General features: G+C 36.9%; 1 protein-coding gene and 1 pseudogene across 12 annotated transcripts in view; both read left to right on the top strand.

The window, feature by feature from the left end:
* Positions 1–25,175, top strand: part of TBC1D5 (TBC1 domain family member 5) — a 587,897-nt gene that overhangs the window by 339,959 nt on the left and 222,763 nt on the right. For 9 of the 12 annotated variants that reach the window (XM_045903863.3, XM_064588415.1, XM_045903861.3 and 6 more), the window contains 5 exons: positions 4,926–4,961; positions 15,430–15,532; positions 22,745–22,833; positions 24,069–24,119; positions 24,213–24,282. In XM_045903863.3, coding sequence (XP_045759819.2) covers positions 4,926–4,961; positions 15,430–15,532; positions 22,745–22,833; positions 24,069–24,119; positions 24,213–24,282 — 349 coding nt within the window. The remainder of the gene's footprint in view (positions 1–4,925; positions 4,962–15,429; positions 15,533–22,744; positions 22,834–24,068; positions 24,120–24,212; positions 24,283–25,175) is intronic. The other 3 variants (XM_054504439.2, XM_045903866.3, XM_064588425.1) reach the window with 1 other exon arrangement.
* Positions 6,378–14,037, top strand: LOC129045392 (POU domain, class 5, transcription factor 1-like; annotated as a pseudogene).

The raw sequence follows: 25,175 nt of genomic DNA, 5'->3' as shown, positions 1-25,175 counted from the left end.
AAGAACAGAGTGCTGTGTTCAGAATGACTCCACCCCCCCACCCCCACCCCCATACTGGAAGCTGAGGGGATTTTTTTTCCTGATATTTACTCTGGAAGCCTGGTCAAGCTCTTGGAGGTGTTCAGGGGGTCCTCCCTATTATTGGGTCCCTCGGAGTATTTAACTCTCAGAGTTGTCCATACTGAGCTTCTAGCAATTTGTTAAGTATTGTTCAGGTTTTCCTATCCTGCATTGGTTCCTTTCAGGGATTTTGCTTATGAGTTCTGCTCTGGTAAGTTGTGACTCCCTATATTTGCCTGTTTGCCCTGTGTCCTCCACTCTCTTATAGATCCAAGAAGAGTTGTTGATTTTTCAGTCTGCTCAGCTTTTTACTTGTTGGGAAGGAGTAGTGATGTCCAGGTTCTTTATATGCAGAACCAGAAATCTGAAGTCCCTCCACAGTTCTGTGTTAGATCGGTGCTGTGTCATTATTTCCTGAATGGATTTTGTGTTTTCCATTTTCCATGCTTTGCATTACTTGCTTGTCCTCTCTTGGAATGCTGTTTCTCCCCATTGCTCCCTTTTGGATTACTGAAAACTCATTTTTAAAGGCTTGAGTTCATCACCACACTGTTCATGACGCATTTTCCAGTCTTTACAATTGGAAATGATATGTGCCTATTCTGTATTCTAGTAGAATTTCTTAATAACTTTTTGATGATATTACTTAATTTCGTTGGGTCCTATATTTACTTAGACCCGCCAGTGTATTCAATCTGCCAATGTATTTAGTACATTTATATTAATCTCCTCAGAGTGCCAGGCACTGGAGATGCCAAGATAAATATGTCATGGACCCTTAAGAATCTCAAAGTCTAATAGAGAAAGCAGCCAAAAAAAGTTACGGTACAAGATAACTGGTGCTATTATGGAAAGAGTATGTATGAGCACTTTGATGTTAGCCCAGGTCTCGTCTTTCAGATCTACTGGTAAGCCCTTAAAGGGCATGGACCTGATCTTGTTTTTGTGCCACTGCAGAGTCAAGTTGATGCTTAATAAAGGCTCATGGATTGTGATTCTTATCACTGATGATCTGTATTGTTCAATTTTAGTAGTAACAATCTTTAACATTTTTAGTCTTTAGAGACATAGCACGCTTTGAAAAAAAATACTGTTATTAGCCTTCTAGTCCAAGTTTAAACAAGATAATTTCATCTCATAAGCCATGTTGTTGCCATCATTATTGAATTTATTTGATCTGAATATGTATTAAATATTATCTTCTCCTCAACTAATTTTAATATTCCTTTATTCTGCTAGCCCTTTTTTGCCTCAGAGGGTTTTGTATTCATTTCAATTAATTGTTGCTTATGTCAACCTAATGAGGTTGTTACTGTTCTCATTTTTATTACTGAAAAAAACTGATAATCAAAAGGTAAATCAAGGAACTTCTAATTTACAGCATTTCTAATTTAGAGCTTGAATTGTCCATTCTGAACCAATTTTGCCACGCTTCAAAGGCTGGAACATTAAATGAAATAAAGTATTACTTAAAATGATGGGAAATACTGAGTTCAGAATAAAATATCATTTCCATACTAAACGCCAGAGAAGTCTGTTATTTGGTCTATCAGGGTCTATTCTAAAAGATATTTGTAGTGTATATAATGTCATTTGCAACCTAACATTTATAAGCTGTTTATGAACAGTATCACTCTTTCTTCAGATGCATTTTCCTCTCTCTTGAATTAAATGATTAAAATTCTTTAACTATTATCATTGTAACTTTGACTGTATTTAAAGTTTATCTGATTGCCTGTTGGATATGGTAGTCAACCTCTTCAGTTCTTGGTCTTTTATGTTTCTGGTTATTGTAATGTTGTTACAGTAGCACTTCAGGCCGCTCTGTTCATCAGTTAGTTACCTTCTTTCCTACTTCACTCTCCATGATATGGTTGGATCTCTAAGAATTCAACTTTCTCATGTTAGTGCTTCCTTTTGGTTATAGTTTATATATGGATCAAGCTTTAGATAGGATTGATATAAGCAAACTTTGTCTTCTCAGTTTTTTCTTATAATTTAATATTTTTTGGATTCATTAATAATCGCTAAAATTCCGCTTTAAAATTATAGATGTGTGCTGTCCAGGCACATATTGCTGTATAAATTTAAATTAAGTAAAATTAAAAATTAAATCTTAATTTACAGTAGTCCTATTTCAAGTGCTAATGGCTATTGGATGGGACAACACAGATATAGAACATTTCTATCATAAAAAGTTTTACTGGGCAGTGTTGTGTAGATAATTTGTTGTTATGTATTTGTATATGATATGAATGCATTTTACTTTTTATTCATAGTGAATTTTTAGATATGGTCTGTGCTCAATACTTAACTTTTATTTCCTTCCTCTGCCCTTAAGAGTACCTCCATGAATTTTTACGATATACAAGTCTCATCTGAGTTTCTAGTCGAATTTAGTTATTAACTTACATGGTAGTAGACAACTTGAAATTAGACTACTTCGCAAATTTTTCCTATATTAATGATACACAAAAGTAATTTTACAAGGTGAACTTAACTGATTTTTAAAATTTTTCTTAAAGTCATCTTCTCCAAAGTTCCCATTTGGAGAGAAATAACTGCCAGTCCTCTGGTCCAACACTGTTTGCCACACTGTACAAAGTTAAGATGTCCTAAATGTTGGTCTCTTTTATATAGTTTCCTCCAAGCCCATTTTTTTACTTAAATAAAAAACAAATTCCTTAGGGAAGGAAGATTTTACAAGCAGTTTCAGAGCAGAATTGATTTTGGTTTGTGTTAATGCAGACAATCTGCCCCGTGTTAAAATGTTAAAGAGAAAAAAAGAAAAACACACAAGCTGCCATATTCGTGTGATCACACCAAAATAGCAGCTTGTATTTATATTTTCAGTCTCCTCGAGGTGGACTGCAGGCACACATGAATGAGGGGATGTAGTTGGTGGTGTGTTGTGATTTTATTTAATGCAGGCAGAGTACATGCTTGTGCATGCACGACCAGCCCTCGCATATGCACTTGTTCACAGCCGGGAAAGCGAAAACGACAACACAAGCCGCTCTCTAAGAGTTGTCGGCAACCTGTGTGTGTGTTTCTTAAATATTAAAGAGGGGAAAAACAGATTTTCAGGAAATCAAGAAACAATTCTTCTTGTCAAATGGCCTGTAGTCCTGCCTCATTTGACAACATTTAAGGGAAAAACAAAATATTTTATTATTATAGTTGCATATATATATATATTTAGCAATATGTGTTTTCCTGTACTGCTCCTGTTTTTGACATGTATTTTTCCCATTTCTGTTCCATTTAGGCACGCAGGTTCTTACCACACATTTACGCCAATTTACGGGATTTTTTTAAATTTGAAAAAAGTTCTTTAGGACTCGAGTGAAAATGTAGGTGTGTTTGCCGCGGGACGGACAGTCATAGTGCTTCAGTTAGCGTCCTGATGCTCCTCACGTTCGGGACTTGGAAGCAGCGCTGCATGTAGTGGCAGCGCGGAGAGAGCACCGTGAGCTGCCGACCGGAGGAGGTTTTGCTTTTGAGACCCTCCTTGCTCTCTGTTAAGCCAGGTTTTTCAGCACTGTGTATAGTTGTGGGATCACATATTAAAGAAGGTTCAGAAGTCAAGTCTGGTGGGTGGTCAAGTAATAGTTCATCCTAAAGTGTTCCTACCAGGTATAACCAGTATAGTAGTAGAACATAATCTTTTCAGAACTTAAGTGCAGATTCAGAATTGAAGCTACCTTAGTACTTCAAGGGTAAATGCTTTGAGTTACTTTAAAATGTTTTAATTGTTGAAAAACTGCAAAATAGAGTCTGTATTTTCAGTTGTGAGAGTCTTGCACTTAAAGTGCACGCATCTATCTACTTATATATTTTTTTCCTAATCTTATACCTTTATGGTATGAGTAGGAAGTTTTTTGGTTTTGTGTTTTGGGGGCAGGGAGGCAGTGGGGTCGAGGGCTTGCTGTGTAACTCAGGACATTGGAGAACTAGACAGAAGCTTTGATGAAATGTCTATTAGATGGTGACACATCCCATCTCCTGAGACTCCAGCCCCACCTGCCCTTTCCCCACTGTGCATTCTTTGCTGTTTCCTGTCATGATAACCCTTCTGCTTCATTATCTCACTTGTAAGGTGATTTCAAACTCCCACCTTCCATGTTAGCCTCTTGGAGATTTTCTGCTATCCTCTTAGGCTGGATTCTACCTGTTGTCATCACAACAGATTTCTACATTTTTTTTAACATTTTAAAATCAGTATTCACCTTCAATTTGTGGCCTGTGAAAGCTGTATTGCTCTTGTCTTTATTAACTGGAGAAACAATGACTGCAGAACTCTGCCCCAGCCTTTCTTCTGCTTCACCTTCCCACCTCCAGTCCTTGAGTCTGTAGATTTCATTTTTATTTTTCATTGGTTTGTTTGTAGGTTTGTGGATTTTATTCACTCATTCAACAAATACTACTTGAGAAATGACTATGTACTAGCTACTCTCATGGAAGTTGAAGGTCCTGATAAAGAAAATGGTGCCTGTTTTACTCTTTTATACATCGTGTACATTTTATTGTAATTATCTCCCTTTAATCAATCTGCAAAATTGTCTGTTTTCTCTCCTAGATTTTCTTGAGTGCTTAGTTCTCCTGCTTTGTATCTGGCACCCATAATAGGCATTTGTGTTATTGGTAGTCATCTAATTAAATCTCTTTAGTTTGCAAACCTGGAAAGTTGAAACTAAAAAAGAATATGACTTAAGAAAATATAATTTGTTAATGGCCAGAATGGAAATAATGCCTGGGACTCCTAGTCTTTCCACAACTCTGTAATATTTTATGTTAACGTTGTTTGCCTAGATTTAATACTTTCTCAGTTCAAGAAATATTAAGTGAATACCTTTTGTATGCAGAGCACTCTGTGGAGCAAACAGGAGATGGAAACATCGGTGAGTTATTGTAAATCTTACTCAGAAAGAGATTAAGTAAATATGGTGTGTGCCCTCTAGGCTGATATACTCTAATGCTGAGTTTCTCAACCTCGGGAGCATTGACATTTTGGACCAATTCTTTGTTGTGAGGGGCTGTCGTGTGCAATATAGGATGTGCAGCACCATCCCTGACCTCCAACTGCTAAAGGCTCTGTGAGGCATGCTTTTAAATCTTTACAGGGCATCAGGGCATCTTGTCTGACAGAGGGTTCTATGAGGCACCACTTTAGAGCTTTCTGGGATCTTAATGAAAGATTTTACACTCGGTCCCTTGGTTTCATCTTTAGACCTTTTTTTTTTTTTTTTTTAAATGTGTTTTAGATTTGATGTTTGCCCAGAAGCAGCGTTGTAACGTTGGCATCATTTGCTGAATAGAGAGGCTGAGAATGAGAAGAAGTTTTATTCTCAGAGTCCTAGAACCTTTACATTTACTAGTTCTTCCTTTTGCTTTTCTCCTCTTTCATTCTACTGTAAGTCAAGTGTAACTCAGGCAGCACCTTCAGCACTCTGCCTGGATAGCTCCCTCGCTAGGTCACTGAGCTTATGTGGTACATTTTCTATTTTCTGTATAACTAGAGGCTGCCATGTTGCTGCTCTGTAATAAGGAAGCTTCTGCCTCCATTTTTCCTATAATATTTTCCTTATTTTCATTTAAGCCCTCACTGGCTGCCTCCTCACGGTCTGTCTTTTGCTAGCAGCCTTTTTCATATCCTTTAATACTTCACTGGTGCTGTATGCAAGGTCCTTCCAGCTTCTGCCCAGTCGCATAGGCACTCCTACCATGTATTCTGTGGTTTTTTAAAAACACCCCCGATTCAGGTATCTAAACCTGTATTAGTTATCTGTAGCTGCATAATAAGTTGACCAAAACCTAGTGAATTGGAACAATAATCCTTTATTTCAGAGTTGCTGCATATCAGCGGTTGGAGAGCAGCTTAGCGAAAAGGTTCTGGCGTAGGAGTCTCCCGAGATTGCAGTCGGATATGAACTGGAGGTGCAGGCATCCGGAGGCTTGACTAGGGCTGGAGGATCCATATTGGTTCCTCTCCATGTGGGTCTCTCTATGGGACTGCTTAAGTTCCTTTTCCAGAGAAGACTACTTCCAGAGCAAGCAATCCAAGAGAGGAGAATATTCTAAAAAATTTGCACATGTATTTTTAAAACCACCATAGTCCACAGGTAGCTTCCCAAGCCTCCCGGATGACCTTTTTCTTCTATCTAGCTGGATGGAAAAATGTGTATGGGGCCCAACTGAAGTGGAGGTGGGGGTTGCATTTTGTGGTCATACATCACTTCCACTCTCATTTCATTGGCTAACACTCGGTCACATGTTACAGCTCACTGAGAAAGAAGCTGAGAAATTAAATCCAGCTGTGTGCCTGCAGAGACAAGAAAGCAGATTTGGTTGAATAGGGAGAGTGGTGAAATCATCAACCAAAACAGGGAGCACAAGAAGAAAAAGTATGCCTGCTTTCATTCTGTATGAAATTGCTTCTCTTGACGGTTTTTGCTTGATTTTCCACTTTTTCTTTGATAAAACAATAAACCAGAAGAAGGTATTATCATTATTTTGGTGTTTAATAGTATTCTAGGGAGTTTCCATCAGCTCATTTTATATTTTGGATGAATACTTGTTTTGAAATTCTGTTTTTGAAGTACGGGCATAACATCAGTTATTGTTCCTTCAAGTCCTTGTGTGCTTCTCTGTCCTACTGCATGATTATAAACCTTCACCAAGGGCTTTATTTTTCCCCCTGGGGCATCTTATTGAATACTTGCATCTCCAGTTATTCATCTGGGCCCAATGCTTTGTCTGTTTTAATACTTCTAATTACCTAATTATGTACTATAATGCAGTGACAAAGCCCTTTATCATTTCACTCTTTTCTTAACCCTTTTTTTGCTTAGGAATTTTTTTTTTTCTTTTTTTTTTTTTCTTTTTGGTCTCTTTGTTGTCTGAGGAACTCTTCCTTATAGATGGCCCAGAAATTTGCCTGGCTTCTCTTTATTGTCTGTCTGTATTATGACAGACCATTGCCCTGTTGAATATCTTTCCATTTAACTTACATCAGGCACCTGGTTCCGGGCTGTTGGGGCTCTAAAGTTGTTGTGTGGTTGTTCTCCATCCCTCTTCCTGATTCATTCCCATATACTGCAGTCATGTGGGAAGATACCCAAAAGGCACATAGGATAGTCTGGTTGTTGTAAACTATTTTTGTGACGGAATTAGTGGCCATTCTGTCATTCATTTAGATGTCCACAACAAGTATCCATGAACAAATGTAATGGAAGTCAACAAGATTTCTCAGAATTATGCTGACCTTACTTCAGGATAAGTAAAAATTGATGAAGGGAAATTTTTTTATTATAGATGTGTTTTAGACAATGAAGGAAGATAAAATGATAGAATTGGAGTTTTACTATTTACAGCCTCTAATGAATTAATAGATCTAGGCAATGATCATCAATGGTTGCTAGCATCATAAAAATAAATAAGCTAATATATGCATCCTGATGGAAGTACACAATACCAGCTGTGTAACAGTTATCTATTGCTGCATTGTAAACTACCCCAAAGCATAAAACAACAGCATTTATTTTCTTAATGAATGTACAACCTGGGCAGGACTGAGCTGGACAGTTTCTTTCTGTTCCACATGGTGTTGGCCAAGCCTGCTTGAAGGGTAAGGGCTGGAATCATGTGAAGGGCTTGTTCACTCCCATGTCTGGCTGTGGAACTTGGCTCTCGGTAGAGACCTTCTCTGCAGCTGTGACTAGAACACCTCCATATGGCCCCCCGGTGTAGCTACTTGACTTCTTAGCAGCATGGTATCTGAGTTCTAAGGATGTGTCCAGACAGAGAGCCAGACAGAAGTTGTGTCACAACCTCACTTTGTGGGAAACTAGTCACTAAGGCCAGCACGCATTCAGATGGAGAGGAGTTAGGCTCCTCCACCTTTTCACAGGAGAAGTGGTCAAAGAATTTGTAAATGTGTGCTAAAACCATCATACCACCCATGAAGAATTCTGTTGAAAATTGAATTTGAATTTGATGAAGTCTCTAGACCTCACTACCAGTTTATAAGATAGATAGGTGGAGGAATGTGTTAAGTAACAAAATAGAGGAACAATAAGAAAAATCCAGAATGTGGGAGTTTCGACGCAATAAATAACCTGGCTTCTTTAACAAGTATGTTGCAGAGAGAGAGAGACAGAGACAAGGAGGAGAAAAGAGAGGGGAAGAATAAATCTTAAGAGATATATCAACGGGGCGCCTGGGTGGCTCAGTTGGTTAAGCGACTGCCTTCGGCCCAGGTCATGATCCTGGAGTCCCTGGATCGAGTCCCGCATCGGGCTTCCTGCTCAGCGGGGAGCCTGCTTCTCCCTCTAACCCTCCCCCCTTTCATGTACTCTCTCTCTCAAATAAATAAATAAATCTTTAAAAAAGAGAGAGAGAGAGATATCAACGAATTGTAGTAGTGTATGGACATTTCTTGGATCTTGAACAAACTGAAAAAAATTAGGGAAATTTGCACATTGCCTGGATATTTGATTTAATTAATGGATTATTTTATTAGTAGTGTTAGAATGGTTATGTTACATGGTTATGTTTTTAGAGTCCTTTTAGAGATACATACTACAATATTTATAGATGTGACATCTCAGATTTGTTTCAAAATGCAGAATTGAGGGAGGAATATATATGAAACAAGAACTGAAATGGCAGTGAAATTGGGTGATGGATCTGTTGAGTCTGCTACTGTCTATTCTTTAGAAATGTTTGAATTTTCCATAAAGAAAGTTTTTTTTTTTTTAAGTCTTATAATGAAAACTATAATGCCTATGAATTTTGGGTTATTACAAGATGCAGAACAAAACTCAGACCCCAGAGTTTTATGTCTCTCGGTATTAATTTGCAATATGTAAAATTTGTCTGATTATAAGTTCCTTCATACATCTTGAGAGAAGAACTGCTGTATTTTAAATACCGATCAGTTAGGTTAGAACTGAAATACTACTTTTTTTTCCCATCAAGAAAAATCTTAGAGTCTTTTGGAGAGCCCTCATCTTTCCAGGTCCCTGGTTTGGGGTGCCCCTCTTCCACATGGCAAGACACCTGGCTTCTGACACCATGCTGGGAGGGCCAGAGCCCTGCTGGGTTGACCCTCGGACCTTGCTGAGCTTCCAAGCCCCTCCTGGCAGGTCAAGAATTGGGCGGAGGGGGCGCCTGGGTGGCTCAGTCATTAAGCGTCTGCCTTCGGCTCAGGTCATGATCCCAGGGTCCTGGGATCGAGTCCCACATTGGGCTCCCTGTTCGGCGGGAAGCCTGCTTCTCCCTCTCCCACTCCCCCTGCTTGTGTCCCCTCTCTCTCTGTCTCTCTCTCTCTGTCAAATAAATAAATAAAATCATTAAAAAAAAAAAAAAAGAATTGGGCCGGAGGTTGGGACAGGCACGGAGGTGTGGGGGGATTCCCTGTGCCCACCCCACCCCAACCCTCAGTATGAGTTCTGCAGGGGAATGGCGTACTGTGGACCTCAGGTTGGAGTGGGGCTAGTGCCCCAAGGCGTCCTGAAGACTTCTCAGGTGGAGGGTGAGTGGGGAGCTGGGGTGGAGAGCAACTCCAAGGGGGCCTCCCCCTAGCCCTGCACTGCCCCACCTGGGACTGTGAAGCTGGAAAGGGAGAAACTGGAGCAAACCCCCAAGGAATCCTGGGACGTCAAAGCTCTGCAGAAAGACCTGGAACAATTGGCCAAGCTTTTGGAGCAGAAGAGGATCACCCTGGAATATACTCAGGCAGATGTGGGACTCACCTGGGGGCTTCTCTTTGGGAAGGTGTTTAGCCAAACGACCATCTGTCATTTTGAGGCTCTGCAGCTCAGTTTCAGTAATGTGTAAGCTGCGGCCCCTGCTGCCCAAGTGGGTATAGGAAGCTGACAACAGTGAAAATCGTCAGGAGATAAGCAAAACGGAGATCCTTGTGCAGGCCTGAAAGAGAAAGCAAATGAGTCTGGAGAAGCCAGCGAGAGACAACCAGGAGGACCTGGGCCTGCAGTGCCTGAAACCTGCCATGTAGCCAGTCAGCCACGTTGCCCAGCAGCTCGGCCTCAAGGATGTGGTCCGAGTGTGGTTCTGCACTGGTTGCCAGAAGGACAAATGATCAAGCAGTGACTATTTGCAAGGAGAGGATTTTGAGTCCCCTTTCTCAGGGGCACCAGTGTACTTTACTCTGGCACCAGGGCTCCCTTTTCGTACCCCAGGCTATAGAGACCCTCTCTTCACTCAGTCCCTTCCCCTGATGGTGAGGCCTTTCCCTCTGTGTCTGTCACCACTCTGGGATCTCCTATGCATTCAAACCGAGGTGCCTTCCCTTCCCAGGAATGGGGGGCAGAGAGAGGGGGAGGCCTAGGGAAAGAGAACCTGAGGTTTGTACAAGGACTCTGTAATTAAGTTCTTTATTCACTGAGAACAGATTTGGGAACACAAAGGGTGTGGGGGCAGGGAGTTTGGGGGGAAGGTACAGTTCAAGGATGCTCTTGTTTTTAATTCCCACATCACTCATCACTTTGTTCTTAAATAAAGAAGTCTAGGATACAGTAAATAAATAAATAGAAGAAAAAGAAAATCTAAACTGTATTGTCTAAATTTCATCATAGAGTACTTTAATATTAGTTTCTCTTTGGTTTTTATCTATGTCAGAGTTTCAGTCTCACTCATTTACCATTTTCATCTTCTGGCCAAATGCAGAAATTACTTCTCTTGGAGTTCCATTTTCTGATAATAACAAAATTTATCTTCAGGCCCATTTGGTGTGAATTTTGTTCCCTTTTATTTGCCTATCAAATATTTGGTTTGAATTAATCATAAACTTAACACAGTTTTAACTCAAGTTTTTTTCTCTACCTCATCTTTACAGAAGTTACTACCATTTCTTTCTTTTTAATGAAACTGTGGAGTCACTATTGATTTTCAAAATCTTAATTGTTGAAGCCAGCTTGGGTCTGTATTCTGTGATTTTCATTATTGTTTCAAAAGTAAATATGCCCCATGGTGTTCAAATTACTTTACCTATCCTGAAGCAGCACCAGATGGCATGGGGTAAAAAAAAAAACAACAACATAGATGTGTAATGGACGGCAGGGAAGCTATTTTGAAACTTAAAATGTATCATTAAAAACTGATTATTACTGGGGGGCCTGGGTGGCTCAGTCAGTTGAGCATCCGACTCTTGGTTTCAACTTAGGTCGTGATCTCGGTGTCATGGGATTGGGCCCCAGGTCAGGCCCCTCATGGGGCTCTGCGCTCGGCATGGACTCTCCTTGTCCCTCTCCCTCTGCTCCTCCCCCTTTCCCTCCCACCTCTTTCTCAAGTAGGTAAATAAACAAAATCTTCTTTAAAAACCCAAACTGATCATTACTATTCCTAGAAAAACTACTCACTGTACTTTTCTCCCTTATTTCTGATTCCTATACATGGTACGTCTTCTGGTTTGAAGCCTAACAATAAAACAATCAAGTATTTATTGTGGGAAATATGTTATTTTTCAGGTGTATTCATCAACCTTATGACCTAGGTACCTCTTGGTAGCTCTGAACTCATGGAATTTTACCTAAATGTGTATGTCTGACTGACTGACATTGATGAGTGAAGCAGTTGGAGAGTATTGCTGCCCTAACTACCTAGCTATGTGGGGGCAGGTGTTCATCTCTGTGCTTCAGAATCCTTACCTGTGACGTTCTGACTTAGACTGGATAATCTCCAAAGACTTCTTCAGCTTAAAACTCTTGAGTGTAAATTCTTTTTCCAACTTCTTAAATAGCATAAACTTTTATATCTTTTAAAAAACTTTTCTGTATCTTTCTACCTTACTTATTTGATGCTATGAAACCATCAGAATGTAGAGAGCAAGTCATACTTTTCTAAAAAAGAGTGTATCATGAAACTTCATAAATTGGCACTTTAGGGTTGTAGAGTTGTAGATAGTGTGCTATTGCGTAGATATGCTGTGTCTGCCTAATACACATTTTTAGTTGATTGGGTATTTGCTAAAAGTGGGTAATTTAAATTATCTACCTGTAATTTAATTCTTGTAGCTCTCTTGTTTTTAATCTCGCAAGTGGTTAGTATGCATTTAAATGAAACTATGAATTGGTATGTAATATAATTTACATTTTTAGTAGTTAGGTATTAAACTCTTACTATATAGTTCATGGGTATTTGTTACAAAGTGGATGTTGCAGTTTTTAGTACTTTCTTGCATAATCAGTTCAGATTGCATCAGCTACACAAAATTTGGTTGTGCCGGTGTGCATGGAAAATTTCCAAAGAATAGTTAATGGAGGGGATGTGCAAAATCAATTAAGTCATGTGATCTATATTATGGGGTAGGAAGCCTACTTAAAGACATGGCTAGGATGGTAACTAGACTTGTGGTGATCATTTTGCAGTGTATACAAATATCGTATCATCATGTTTTACACCTGAAACTAATATAATGTATGTCAATTATACCTCAATTAAAAAAAAAAGACAAGGCTAGGTTTAAGTCATCTAATGAGCAAGAAGGAGAAACAATTTCACTTCTCAGAAGGATTAATCTATTTTTACCTTAGTGACTAAGTTTTCCCAAGAAATTTCTCTAGCAATTTAACTACTTACCTGCTTTCATCCTGATTACTTTAGTTTGGGATATTTGACTTTCTAAGGGCTTTATCAACTTTCTGTTGTCTCAGAGAAGTCATTTAAAAAGTGGTTTTGTTTCTTTTCCTACTTCAGTGCATTTGACATCTTTCTGGAACACTTTTGGCTTCTATGATATAATATTCTTGCTCTGAATCTACTTCCAGGTTAATTTTCTCTTCTTTAAGAGCTAAGGTCACTTATGCCTAGTCACACTCCCTTGCCTGAATAGAGACTGTCGGGAGGGGTCATCCAATTAAGATTCATGCAGAGATGTGAGGTCATCATGCTCAGATCCATGGGTTGTTTATTACTGGCATCCAAAAAAGAGGTCTCCTTTCTGCTGGGGACCAAACCAAATATATGTGTTTGGGGACAATTGCACATCCAAGGGAATTTCAAGCAAAAGTCACATGAACAGATGAAGATAAAACAGGCTTTATTATAAAAATTAGGACCAGAAATGAGATGCTTCACAAACCACTAGCATAGTTAACCCAGGAACCCAGCCTGAACTGGGAAGAAAGTTATAACTCTCATAGGGAGCCAGAGAAGGATCAGAATGAAGCATAAAACAGCTAAAGTCTCTAGAACAAGGCAGTTAGCCATTACAATATGAAGTAAAATAGCCATTTTTGCTCTTTAAAATACTCATTAAGGAGTATTTTTCTGTTTTGATAATGCCCTGTCCTTCCATGCTTTAGGTACTCTTCCTCTTAACCCTCTCTCATATCCACTTATTTTCTAGTTCCAAAGCCACCTAATTCACTTCTTTATCCCCTAAAGTACCAATACTCAAAGACTAATAATGACCTCTGTTCCTACACATTTACTGCTTGCCAGGCCCTGTTCTTGGTGCTTTAACATGGTCTCATCTTTTTTTTTTTTTTTTAAGAATTTATGTATTTATTTGAGAGAGAGAGAGCATGAGCAGGAGCAGAGGGAGAAGCAGGCTCCCCACTGAGCAGGGAGCCGGACGTGGGACTCAATCCCAGGACCCTGAGATCATGACCTGAGCCGAAAGCAGACGCTTAACCGACTGAGCCACCCGGGTGCCCCTAGCATGATCACATCTTGTTCACAAGATCAGTATTATTATCTCCACTTAATAGATGAGGCAGTTAAGCAATCACTTACTCAAGATTATATAGCTAGTAATTATGCAACATGAATTTGAACGCAGGCTTTCTTAGGTTTGTGATTTTTTTCCACTTCACTTCATTATAATGCCCTCTTGTTCCTTCCTGTAATCTCTCCTCTTTCAAGGCTTATTCCCACTTAGAATTACTTAAATATTATTTTCTTTGTTACTTACCTATTCAAAAATGTAGAATCACTTGGTTATTTTTTCTTCATTTGTAGATTCAGCAATTCAGAGCTATTTCCAGACCTGCCCCACCTTTCCTCCTGTGTCGTCATCCTGCTCTCAAGTGGCAGTACTTCATGGAAGAACGTTCCTTTCTCATTACTGATTGCCGTACTGTGCTGTACACCTGGAGTACTCATTACCTTCTGTGCCTTCATCTTTCCTTCTAATTTGGTTATCTTTACCACTGACATTCCATCTTCCTCCTCTCCTAAAAATTCTTGTTCAAACCTTTGTGATTGAACCTATTTGACTGTTAACTTCTAGGTGACATTCCTTCTTCCCTTATGTATTCATTGTGTATTAGATTGCTGTGTATTTGGATTGTTACGATTGTATATTGTTTCATTAGAAACAACTATGTAGGGGCACCTGAGTGGCTTAGTCAGTTAAGCGTCTGCCTTCAGCTTGGGTCATGATCTCAGGGTCCAGGGATCGAGCCCCACGTCGAGCTCCCTGCTCAGCAGGGAGCCTGCTTCTCCTTCTCCCTCTGCCATTTCCCCCCTTGTGCTCTCTGGCTCTATCTCCTCTGTCAAATAAATAAATCTTTAAAAAAATTAAAAAAAAAAACTATGTAAGCTTCTTTCAAGTGGATACTGTGCCCTTTTTCTATTTCACATTACCTCAAAGCACCTGGTAGAATTTTTGATCCAGAGATCATTTAAGCAATACTGACTAACTTGTTCCGTTTGAAGTCTACATTTTAATCAGACAAAACTAACAGTGTGGTCATGTATAATAATTTAAGTCCTGGTACTGGCATTAAAAAAATGATAATGATTTCTTCGAAAAGCTGGTGCATCCAAAATTACATTCTAGCCCTAAAACCAAATGGGCTAAAACAAAGTAATCCTGAACCCTAATTATATAGGCTATGATTCATTTTGCTTAAGAACTGTGGTATTGGGGCGCCCGGGTGGCTCAGTTGGTTAAGCAACTGCCTTCAACTCAGGTCATGATCCTGGAGTCCCGGGATGGAGTCCCACATCGGGCTCCCTGCTCGGCAGGGAGTCTGCTTCTCCCTCTGACCCTCCCCCCTCTCATGTGCTGGCTCTCTCTTTCTTTCTCTCAAATAAATAAATAAAATCTTGAAAAAAAAAAAAAAACTGTGGTATCCACCATGTGAGGACTTTAAGCATGTGGAGACAGTTAAAATATTTAGGTGTTGAAAGGTATCATTTCCCTCTGTGATAGAATAATTCCCTTTTCTCACCCTTTTTCCTTAACCTATTAGTCCCACCAATGGCATAAGCTAGCTGCATGGCAAATACACACTTGTACTAATACCTAAAGTAGCCTTTGGCACTTCTTAAACATGAGAGATTGAGGGTAATTCTTGGAATTCTGCTAGTCAGTTTTAATCCTGTGTTTTCTTTCTTTAGGTTTCCTGAAATGCAGTTTTTCCAACAAGAAAATGTGAGAAAAATTCTTACAGATGTTCTTTTCTGTTATGCTAGAGAAAACGAGCAGTTGCTTTATAAACAGGTAATGAAAATATCGTACAGGTGGCATCCATTGACTCAAAATTTTCTATACAGCTTGACAAATGATAGAGCAATAATGTAGCCTTTATTGTATCCAAAGTTGTATCATAATAGTAAAGCAATCAAAGAGCTGCTTGTCAGCTGCATGGTGAGAAAAGTAAGCTCATTGAAGCACATATGCTTCTTCCTTATTATAAGACATTCCACCAAATTGTCTTCTATAAGGCGTTCAATCTTTTCTTTCAACTTTTGGGAGTTTGTTTATAAACAGCATCGTTGAAGCCAATCTAGTAATAAAACTTTTCGGAGTTGTATGTATAAATGTTTCTAAATACAGCATTTTGAAATATGTGACATGCCATGTAAAAAATAATCAGGTGTCCTTCTACTCTTTAAGATTTACTGGTAATATAACTTCAAAAGTTCCTCTAAATTTTTTGAAATTTATGATATTCTTTGTTATCCAGATATTCATCCCATTACTAAAGGAAAGAAGATGAAGATTGCTGGATTATGTTTTGCTCTCATTGAAATGTAAATTATTTATTTAATATATAAAGAAGATCTAAGTTTCTATTTAAGCTTATGGTGTTCCAATAAAAATACAAAAGTTGGATATTTTTATGTATTTCTCAAAATGTATAGTAAGTGGGAATTCAAACCAAATTAATAAATTCTCTGACAATCAAAGGTTACGATGTATGTCCAACCAGTAACCACCTAACTTCAATGTAATATACAGAAAACACCTGTATGGCTAGAGCAATGTAGATTTTTTTTTTTTTAAGTTTATTTATTTAAGTAATCTGTACACCCAGCATGGGGCTCGAACTCACAACCCCAGGATCAAGAGTCACACCCCTTCTGACTGAGCCACCCAGGTCCTCCTTAGAACAATGTATTTAATTTGAAATATACTTGATCAGTTTAAAGATAATATACCACTGATGAATCACTGAACTCTACCTCTGAAACTAATAATATACTATATGTTAATTAATTGAATTTAAATAAAATAAAAAAAATAAAGATAATAAACCAAGTCATATTCCAGTTGTCCTAAATAACATATTTGTTATTATATACATAAAATACCCAAGGGAACTAATTTTATCTTACTTTTAGTATTACTAATACGCCTTCATATTAATTACATGGTGATAATCACCTTTTAGAATGGAAGATGGAAAAAATATATCCCATTCATAATGGCAACCAAAACTTTAAAATGTCTTAAAATAAGCATAACAATATAGGTGCAAAAACTATGTGAAGAAAACTATAAATGTTCTTGAAGGATGTAAAGCAAGAGTTAAATAAACAGAAAAGTGATAGTATGTAGATGGGAAGGCATTAAATAAAAATTTTACTTCTTCCCAAATTAATATATAAATGTATTATCATTCCAGTGATAATCTAAGAGAGAGATGCACTTTTTAAAAACTGGACATGGTCATTTTAAATTTGGTGCCAAAAAGCTTTACCGTAATTTTAATGGAGAGAATACAGCTTAGTGGTTAAGAGAACTGGGTCTAGTCCTAAATCTGTTATTTAAATATCATCTCAAACATTTACTAGCTACATAATCCTAGACAATTTACTTAAATTTTCTAAATCTTAGTTTTATTGGCAGTAAGATGAAGGCAATAATAGTACTGACTTTGTAGAATTAAAAACACATAGTGATCACTAAGGGTTCTTGTTGGTATTTATGGTGGTTATTACTATTATTATCATTATTAAATATGTTAGAGTTGCTACAGAATGTAGTGGAAAGGGAGAATGGCAAAGGGAGATATGAAAACTTCTGTAAGTAGTCTGTGATCAAGCTAGTATGACATTAGTGTGGGAATCAACATAGATCAGTGGAACAAACTAAGAACAGGTCCAGTTATATATAAATTCTTAATATGATAAGATAGGATATTTTCATTTAATGGGAAAAGGATATTGATTTGCCATGTTTGACTTTCCATCTAGCAAAAAGATTAAAGTATACCTTTATTGGAGAATAAACTCCAGGTGGCATAAAGATATAAATATGAAAACTAAAATTTTTAAGATTTATTTATTAGAGAGAGAGAGCATGAGAGGGGGGAAGGGCAGAGGGAGAAGGAGACTGCCCGCCGAGCAAGGAGCCCGATGTGGGACTCGATCCCGGGACTCCAGGATTATGACCTGAGCCGAAGGCAGTCGCTTAACCAACTGAGCCACCCAGGCGCCCGAAAACTAAAATTTTTAAATGAAATACTGGAAAAAATTTAGGAGAGTTTTTTATAATTTCAGGGTTGGAAAGACCTTTCCAAGCAAGATAGGCTCTCCAGAAGTCAGATACAAAGTTCAAAGACCAAAACAAACCGAAAAGGAGACTGGGAGAAAATAAGTATCAGTGTAGGACTTTTGGAAGCAAATAACAGAAAATCCCATTCAGAATGACTTAAACTCGAAGGAGGTTATTAACACACTTTGCAAGAAGTCTAGGGGCAAAATGGTTCTGCAGCATTAGTTAGTTCAGTAGTTCAGACTCCTTTCTGTTTTTCTCTTCTCTCCTCATTGTGTTGGCTTCTGTCATCAAGCTTATCTCTTCATTGTGCCCTTTCTTCTTCTCAATATTTGAAAATACCTCACAGTAAAAGATTTGATGATAGCAAACCAAGTCAGAATAAAATTATCCCAAGTTATACATTTGTTTCCCATTTTTCTTTAGAGAAAGAAAAAAGTCGATTAAGGAAGTGTTATAATAATGGAAACAGGAACAAAAACATGATAACTGCAGTCAAACATTTGTGATGTATGTGGGCCACTGCATTTCTAAGGAAGACTAGACAAGAATAGGGAAGGTCAGATTCTTGATAGTTTAGACAAAGTCAATCAACTACTGTATAAGAAAGTATCATTAATTTACTCTTGGGAGTCCCTTAATAAGACTTAATTACTCCCTCTACATGTTTAAAATCCTATAGATTATTTACATAGAAGTAATACCTTGCTAAAGAAGGACTGAATATTTAGCCAGATCAAATTTAAGAAAAAAACCTTGAGTTTCATCACAAGCTGTTAAAGCTATTATTTTGTACTAGGTGACACCCCGTTTAACATCGACCATATTGTTAATAGTTATGGGATTTTATTGAATTAATGAGACTGTTATCATGTAGTAGAATGTCTTGCTGAGTTAATTGAAACTGCAGAGATTATATAAATGGTATTAATGAACTTTGACTGCCTGATGCCTCAGCTTTAATAAAGACTGCTTGGTGGGCTAAATGAACACAGGCAGATAAAAGAACAGGTTCAATTTTGTGAGCCTACAGGCTGTTGATGAAGAAAACTTCGTTACCTTTATTTTCAACTGGCATGAGTTTGGAGTGCAGTGACTACTAACGATCCAGCAGGGATAAAGGCTTTAAGCAAGCAGAAATGCTGATGGTATAGATGCAAGCAAAATACACATTTTGGGAACCAATAACTATACTAGCAATCTATTATGTTTTATTTTGCTTTGTCGTATTTACAGCATATTGAATTTATGATCATTCTTTCTAAATAGTTCTCCTTTAAAGATGTTTGTACATTTGCCACTTGTAATTATTAATCAGGTTTTACTAGTCTAGCATTAAGAGTAAAACTAACAATCTCTTCCAAGTCTGAGAAAATATCTCTAGTTTAGTTGGAAGTCAACAATGAATTTGTAAAAGGTTGTCTTAATGATATTCAGGGGACTCTTAATTTCCATTACACAAAGAGCACCCTTATTTATTGGTTTGAAATATGATTTGTTATTCTATTTCATTTTTCATATTGTAGTTCAACATTTACCAACATATTGCTATATGGAGAGGTAGATATTTAATCAGTCAGTGAGTACCTTCTATGTGCTGACCCTGTAGTAGGAGCTGGATTTTTCTATCAACACATAGACATCACTTACCACAGTTTCTAATTGTATAGTCACTTCTCTGCTCATTTTATTATCGTGTATCTTGCTCTCTAGACTGCAAGCTCCATAATGGTAAGAAACTTGCCCACTTCATTCACTTTTGTGTTCTCAACATTATCATAGATAGTTAATAATTTTTGACATATGAACTTGAAGACAAACTTTACATGAGCAAGTGGAGAATCTGGAGAGAACAGTATCGCAGAAACTAGAGGGAAGAGAAAATTTAAAGAAGGTGGGAAGGTGCATTTAGGCAAGTACTCATTCTTATTAAACCAGCCATTGGTTAGAAAATACCTTGAGGGGGAAAAGACCCAATCAGAAGATCACCACCACCATCAGCAACAACAAAAACCTAGTAAAAAACTTAACAGTTTACAAACTTCTGGATTGGAAAATCTGTTGTTCTTTAAAATATCTTCTTCAAGTTGATTTTAATGCAATGCCAGTAAAATTGCAATATTTTGTTTAGCATTTTATTTAAATGATACTGAAGTTTACCTTCTAATTAAATTAAAACAGGCAAAATAACTTTGAGAAAAAGAAAAGAAAATATGGCAGAATAAAATGTTTTACAGCTCAAGTCATTAAAATAGTAAAGTTCTTGTTAAGAATGTACAAACCAATGGAATACCGGTAAAAGCCGAGAAAAAACGAGCACTAATGATTCAGTGTATGGTAAAGACAGCATCTCAAAACTCTTGGGAGAAGATGGGTTATTCAATAATTAGTTGAACTCTTTTGCAGAAAAAAATACAGATTTATTCTTCAGGACAAAACTAAATACCCGATTGGTAAAGAATTCAAGCTGTAATAAAGAAAAGTATGTACTCATCTAATCTCCATATAAGGAAAGCCTTTTCAGGCATGAAAACAAAACAAGAAGCCATGAAGGATGATGTATTGATTTAATAGTTTTAAAGTATAGAGATTCACGATGACATAAGATACCACTATTAAAAGACAAATGATAGGGGCTCCTGGGTGACTCAGTTGGTTGAGCATCTGCCTTTGGCTCAGGTCATGATCCCAGGGTCCTGGGATCGAGCTCCTCATCGGGCTCCCTGCTCAGCGGGGAGCCTGCTTCTCCCTCTGCTGCTCCCCTGCTTGTGCTTTCTCTCTCTCTCTGTCAAATAAATAAAATATTTTTTTAAAAAAAGACAAATGATAAACGTGGGGAAGTGTAACAAAAATGACTACAGGTTAATATCCCGAATTGGTGAAGAACTGTAACAAATTATCAGGAAAAAGGAAACACTTCATTAGGAGAAAATGGGCAATTCATTAAATAATAATGGCCAATAAAATTTTTGTGTCAGTCTCACTAGCATTTCAATAGGGTAAAACAACCATTTGACTATGAAGTTTTATAAGATTTTTTTTTAAGATTTTATTTATTTATTTGACAGAGAGAGACAGTGACAGAGGGAACACGCTTAATGACTGAGCCACCCAGGCACCCCGAAGTTTTATAGGATTTAAAAACAAAACAAAACACTACAAGTTAAGATGTGTGAAGTGGCAATTTTTATGCCCTAAAGTGAGGGAATTCTTTCTGAAGGGTAGCTTAATTGTATATATCAGAAACTTTAACAAATTTCTTTACTCATTCACCCAGAAATTCTACTTCTAGGGACTTTATCCTAAGGAAATCATAGAAACAGGCAAAAAGATTACAAGATATCTACCATAGTTTTTAATTTTTCTTTCTTTCTTTTGGTCAGTCTGTCCATCCTTCCATTTCTTCCTTCCTTTCTCCTTTTTTTTTTTTTTTTCTGTAGCTACAGTAATTCTTACATTAAGTAGCTATTACTTTGATGATTAAATTATAGCATGTGGTTTTTGGAATAATTTGAGATTATTCCAGGAGAATAAACACCTCATATGATTTTAAAGCAAACTTAGCACTTAATTCCATTTTTTCTGTGTCTCTACCATGTTCCTCTAAGGGATAGTCAAATAGTTGTCTCAAGGTTTGTTTAGTAAGAAAATGGTTACTTAAAAAGATTGAAGTGGTGTGTGGTAATTTGTCTTAAATCACCAGAAAGTTGTTGGTGTGTCATAAATTATTTTGTACAAATGTCAGTAAGTCCTAATTCAAGTCTAGTGATAACTTACAAATAAACTCCGATAGAGTTTACTTTCATATTATTTTGTGATGATCACTAGCTTTTAAGAATGGCATGGTACTTCTAGAATGTACAGAGGGTTATGTGACTGCCCTTCCCATCATGGGAAGTCTCTACTTCCGCCAGTGAAACTCTCTTTTCTTTGCTTCCATATTTTATTTTTATTTCCTATTAAGGTGGTGTTTTGTCTTATATTTTTTTTTATAAAAGATCATCCAAAGTTATTAAGGAAAAGGAAAATGATAATTTAAGAGGCAGAAAAGATTGTAATCTATATTTAACTTGCTAAAACATGTTTTCGGATGCTTAAGGGGGAAAAATCTTATAGTTAACAAGGCACATTACTAATGTGGAATACTTTATTCTCCACAATAATGAATAAATAATGAATTTTTATAATATCCTTTTAGAGACACCTTAGTAACCAATATACTTTTTTGTTTCTGTGCCTATTCATGTAATCCACAGGTGAGCACCAATTTAAGGAAAAAGCAAATACAATTGGTGAATTCACTAAATAAATTGAACAGTAACCTTATAGTTGAAGTAGACAGGAAAAAAATTATGGTAGTTTTCAGATTAAACATGTTGAAAATCATACTTTGAAAACTTTGTTTGCTGTTATACCTGCTAAAGATTGTTTCTTTTATTATCCAACATTTCCAGCTAGCTGACTTCAGCTCTTCCTAAATCTACAGACATCCTAATTTTGAGCCATTATATAATGAAAACATTGGATGTAATTTCCTTAGGTCTACAGTTCTTAGTTGCCCTTCTTACTGCAGATCTTTACACTGCAGCTCATGATTATAATTTGCATAAGTGAAATTCATATTTATGAGTACAGATCGTGAAGCAACTGACAGGTGCAAGGTTGTCTACCATGCCAATTTATTGTTTGTTGTGTCATTTAAAAGAGAACTGCTCTCCATGTTTTAAAGAAGAATTTGTGCTATGGTTGAATTGGAATCAAATTCTAAAAGTAAATAAAATCTCATTTTGTAGCTTTTCATTTTATGCATTTCAATGAAATATGTAAATGGTGGTGAGGATCAGTTGAAGAAGCATTTAACTAAGCCTATTCTGTCCACTGGTGGACTCTCAACATCCATCCCCTCTCATTTCTCTTGCTCTTATGTTTCAGGGAATGCATGAGCTGTTAGCGCCTATAGTCTTTATCCTCCACTGTGACCACCAAGCTTTTCTTCATGCCAGTGAGTCTGCCCAACCAAGGCAAGTTTTTATTTGAGCTCTTTCTGTTTTTTCAGCCTTGCTGTAATCATTTTAACCTCAGAATCTTTTACATTGAAGGTACTTTTGTAAATTGTAAACATTTGGTTGTGTTTCATGTGGCTGATTGTTAATTCTACTTAATAGTTGTAGTCCTGGTTCAGCTGTGGTACAAATTTGGAATCATAAATGTCTTTGCAAATCTTAGATCTGTGCCAAAGGAAGATATATAACTAATGGATCAAGTAGAGCAAATTTTTGTTATGATGGCAAAGTGCTAATGATTGGTAATATTCATATATATAATCCTCTCATGACCCATTCTTTCACTATAGGCTGCATGAGAACCTTGTCTGTGAGATCCTTTCTCCCCACCAGGTTTCAGTGAGTTCAGGTCATAAATAGGAGACCAGTACCCCAAAGGACCCCAGTCTGTAAATAAAGAAAAATGACTTGTCATGTTTTTGAGATACATTAATTTATTCTTCACAGCAAGTAACTTTAGTATTTCCTAGCTTCTTTTGAATTTCTCTAATTATACTGAGTCTGTGCATCTGACTAGAGTAACCGTATCTTAATTACCTTTTCTTCAGTTATTCTAAAGTATGGTAAGGGTGAAGTTAGTCTTGGGATCCTGTTTTCATGCCAGTTTTATCTTTTTAAAAGCTGTGTATACAATATACTTCACAGGAAAGTATAGATGTTTGAAAATTGCTTTTAAATAAGTTGGACATGCTGTTTTAGCAGTTTCAAGCCATTGAAGGTGAAAGCAACACTAAAATAGATTTGAAAGAGGTACTGTCACTAATTAATGGATGTTAAAATATAATAAAAACAGAAGCCACTGAAAGAAAATAATGTTCTGATAGGATATATTTGACTCGTAAGTATTTTGTTTTGTTTTGTTTTGGAAAACAAGTGATAGATTGTGGAGTAATCAATTTATTCTAGATCAGGCACATTCAAGGAATCTATTGTCACATTTTGTAGTTGTTATTTGGAGTAATTAGATAGTTACTTCATTCTGGCATAGACAAGGCACCTAATTTGATTTTGATCTTTATAGAAAGAAAGGATTTCATTTGTTAATGGAATTGCTTTTTTTATTTAGAAAGGATGATTTTTTTTTCATTTGCACACTATATGAAAGTTGGCTTATGAGTATAGAATAAGGCAACTTCTGCATCCCCTTCAACTAAAAAATGATACATTTTGATTATTTGTATTGCTTTTTTAAGTGAGGAAATGAAAACTCTCTTGAACCCCGAGTATCTGGAACATGATGCCTAGTAAGTACAAAAGTTCTATTATTTTAATTTTTTATGCCATTTCTACTTCAATGAGGGTTTAACATTAGCACTGTATTATTTTCTAATTTTTAGTGCGATGTTCTCACAACTTATGGAAACTGCTGAACCTTGGTTTTCTACTTTTGAGCATGATGGTCAAAAGGCAAGTGTTATAGTACAGATCTTTTCAATATATTTGAGGGAACAAATGATTTCAGTAAGTAGCAACGTCTAATCAGAGAATCAAAGCCATTATTATTACTATAAAAAAAACAAAAATCTAAAAATCTATGGAATAAGATTGAATTGGGGATCTAAACCATATTGCTAATAATATTGGCAGAAATATAAAGGTAAAATTAAAAATTTAATGTAAATAGAAATTTTATTTTATATGTATATTATCCATGCAATAGAACTTCTTACTTGAAAAATTATTATAAATTTTGAATGACAAATAACATTTATCTGCTTGATCTATTGTTACACAAGTGAGTTGATAGACATTTTGTTACTGAAGCGCCTAGACAAACTGTGTGAAATAGGCTGTCTTATTTTTACTAATACATCACTGTTGAATTTACACATTTAGCTTCAATACCATCATTTATCATTTACTCTCTTTTATTCTTTTTAACTATAATTTTTATTATGTGTTATAACCAATATACCATAACATTGACCTTTAAAGTGTACAATTTAGGGGCGCCTGGGTGGCTCACTCATTAAGCGTCCGCCTTCGGTTCTGGTTGTGATCCTGGGGTCCTGGGATTGAGCCCTGCATCGGGCTCCCTGCTCAACAGGAAGCCTGCTTCTCCCTCTCCCACTCCCCCTGCTTGTGTTCCTTCTCTCGCTGTCTTTCTCTGTCAAATAAATAAAATCTTTAAAAAAAAAAAGTAAAAAAGTGTACAATTTAGTAGTTTTTAGTATACTCACAAGATTGTGCGAATGTCCCTATTATCTGATTTGAAAATATTTTCATCACCCCAAAAGGAAATCCCATACCCATTAACAGTCACTCTGCATTCCCTCCGTTTCCCAGAGTCTCTGGCATCA

This window comes from Mirounga angustirostris, unplaced genomic scaffold, assembly GCF_029215605.1.
Source record: "Mirounga angustirostris isolate CCGP_5_RB_7025 unplaced genomic scaffold, mMirAng1.0.hap1 SCAF_1, whole genome shotgun sequence".
Taxonomy (NCBI): domain Eukaryota; kingdom Metazoa; phylum Chordata; class Mammalia; order Carnivora; family Phocidae; genus Mirounga; species Mirounga angustirostris.
The sequence above is the reverse complement of the archived record's forward strand: the minus strand, read 5'-3'. Positions and strand labels throughout refer to the sequence as shown.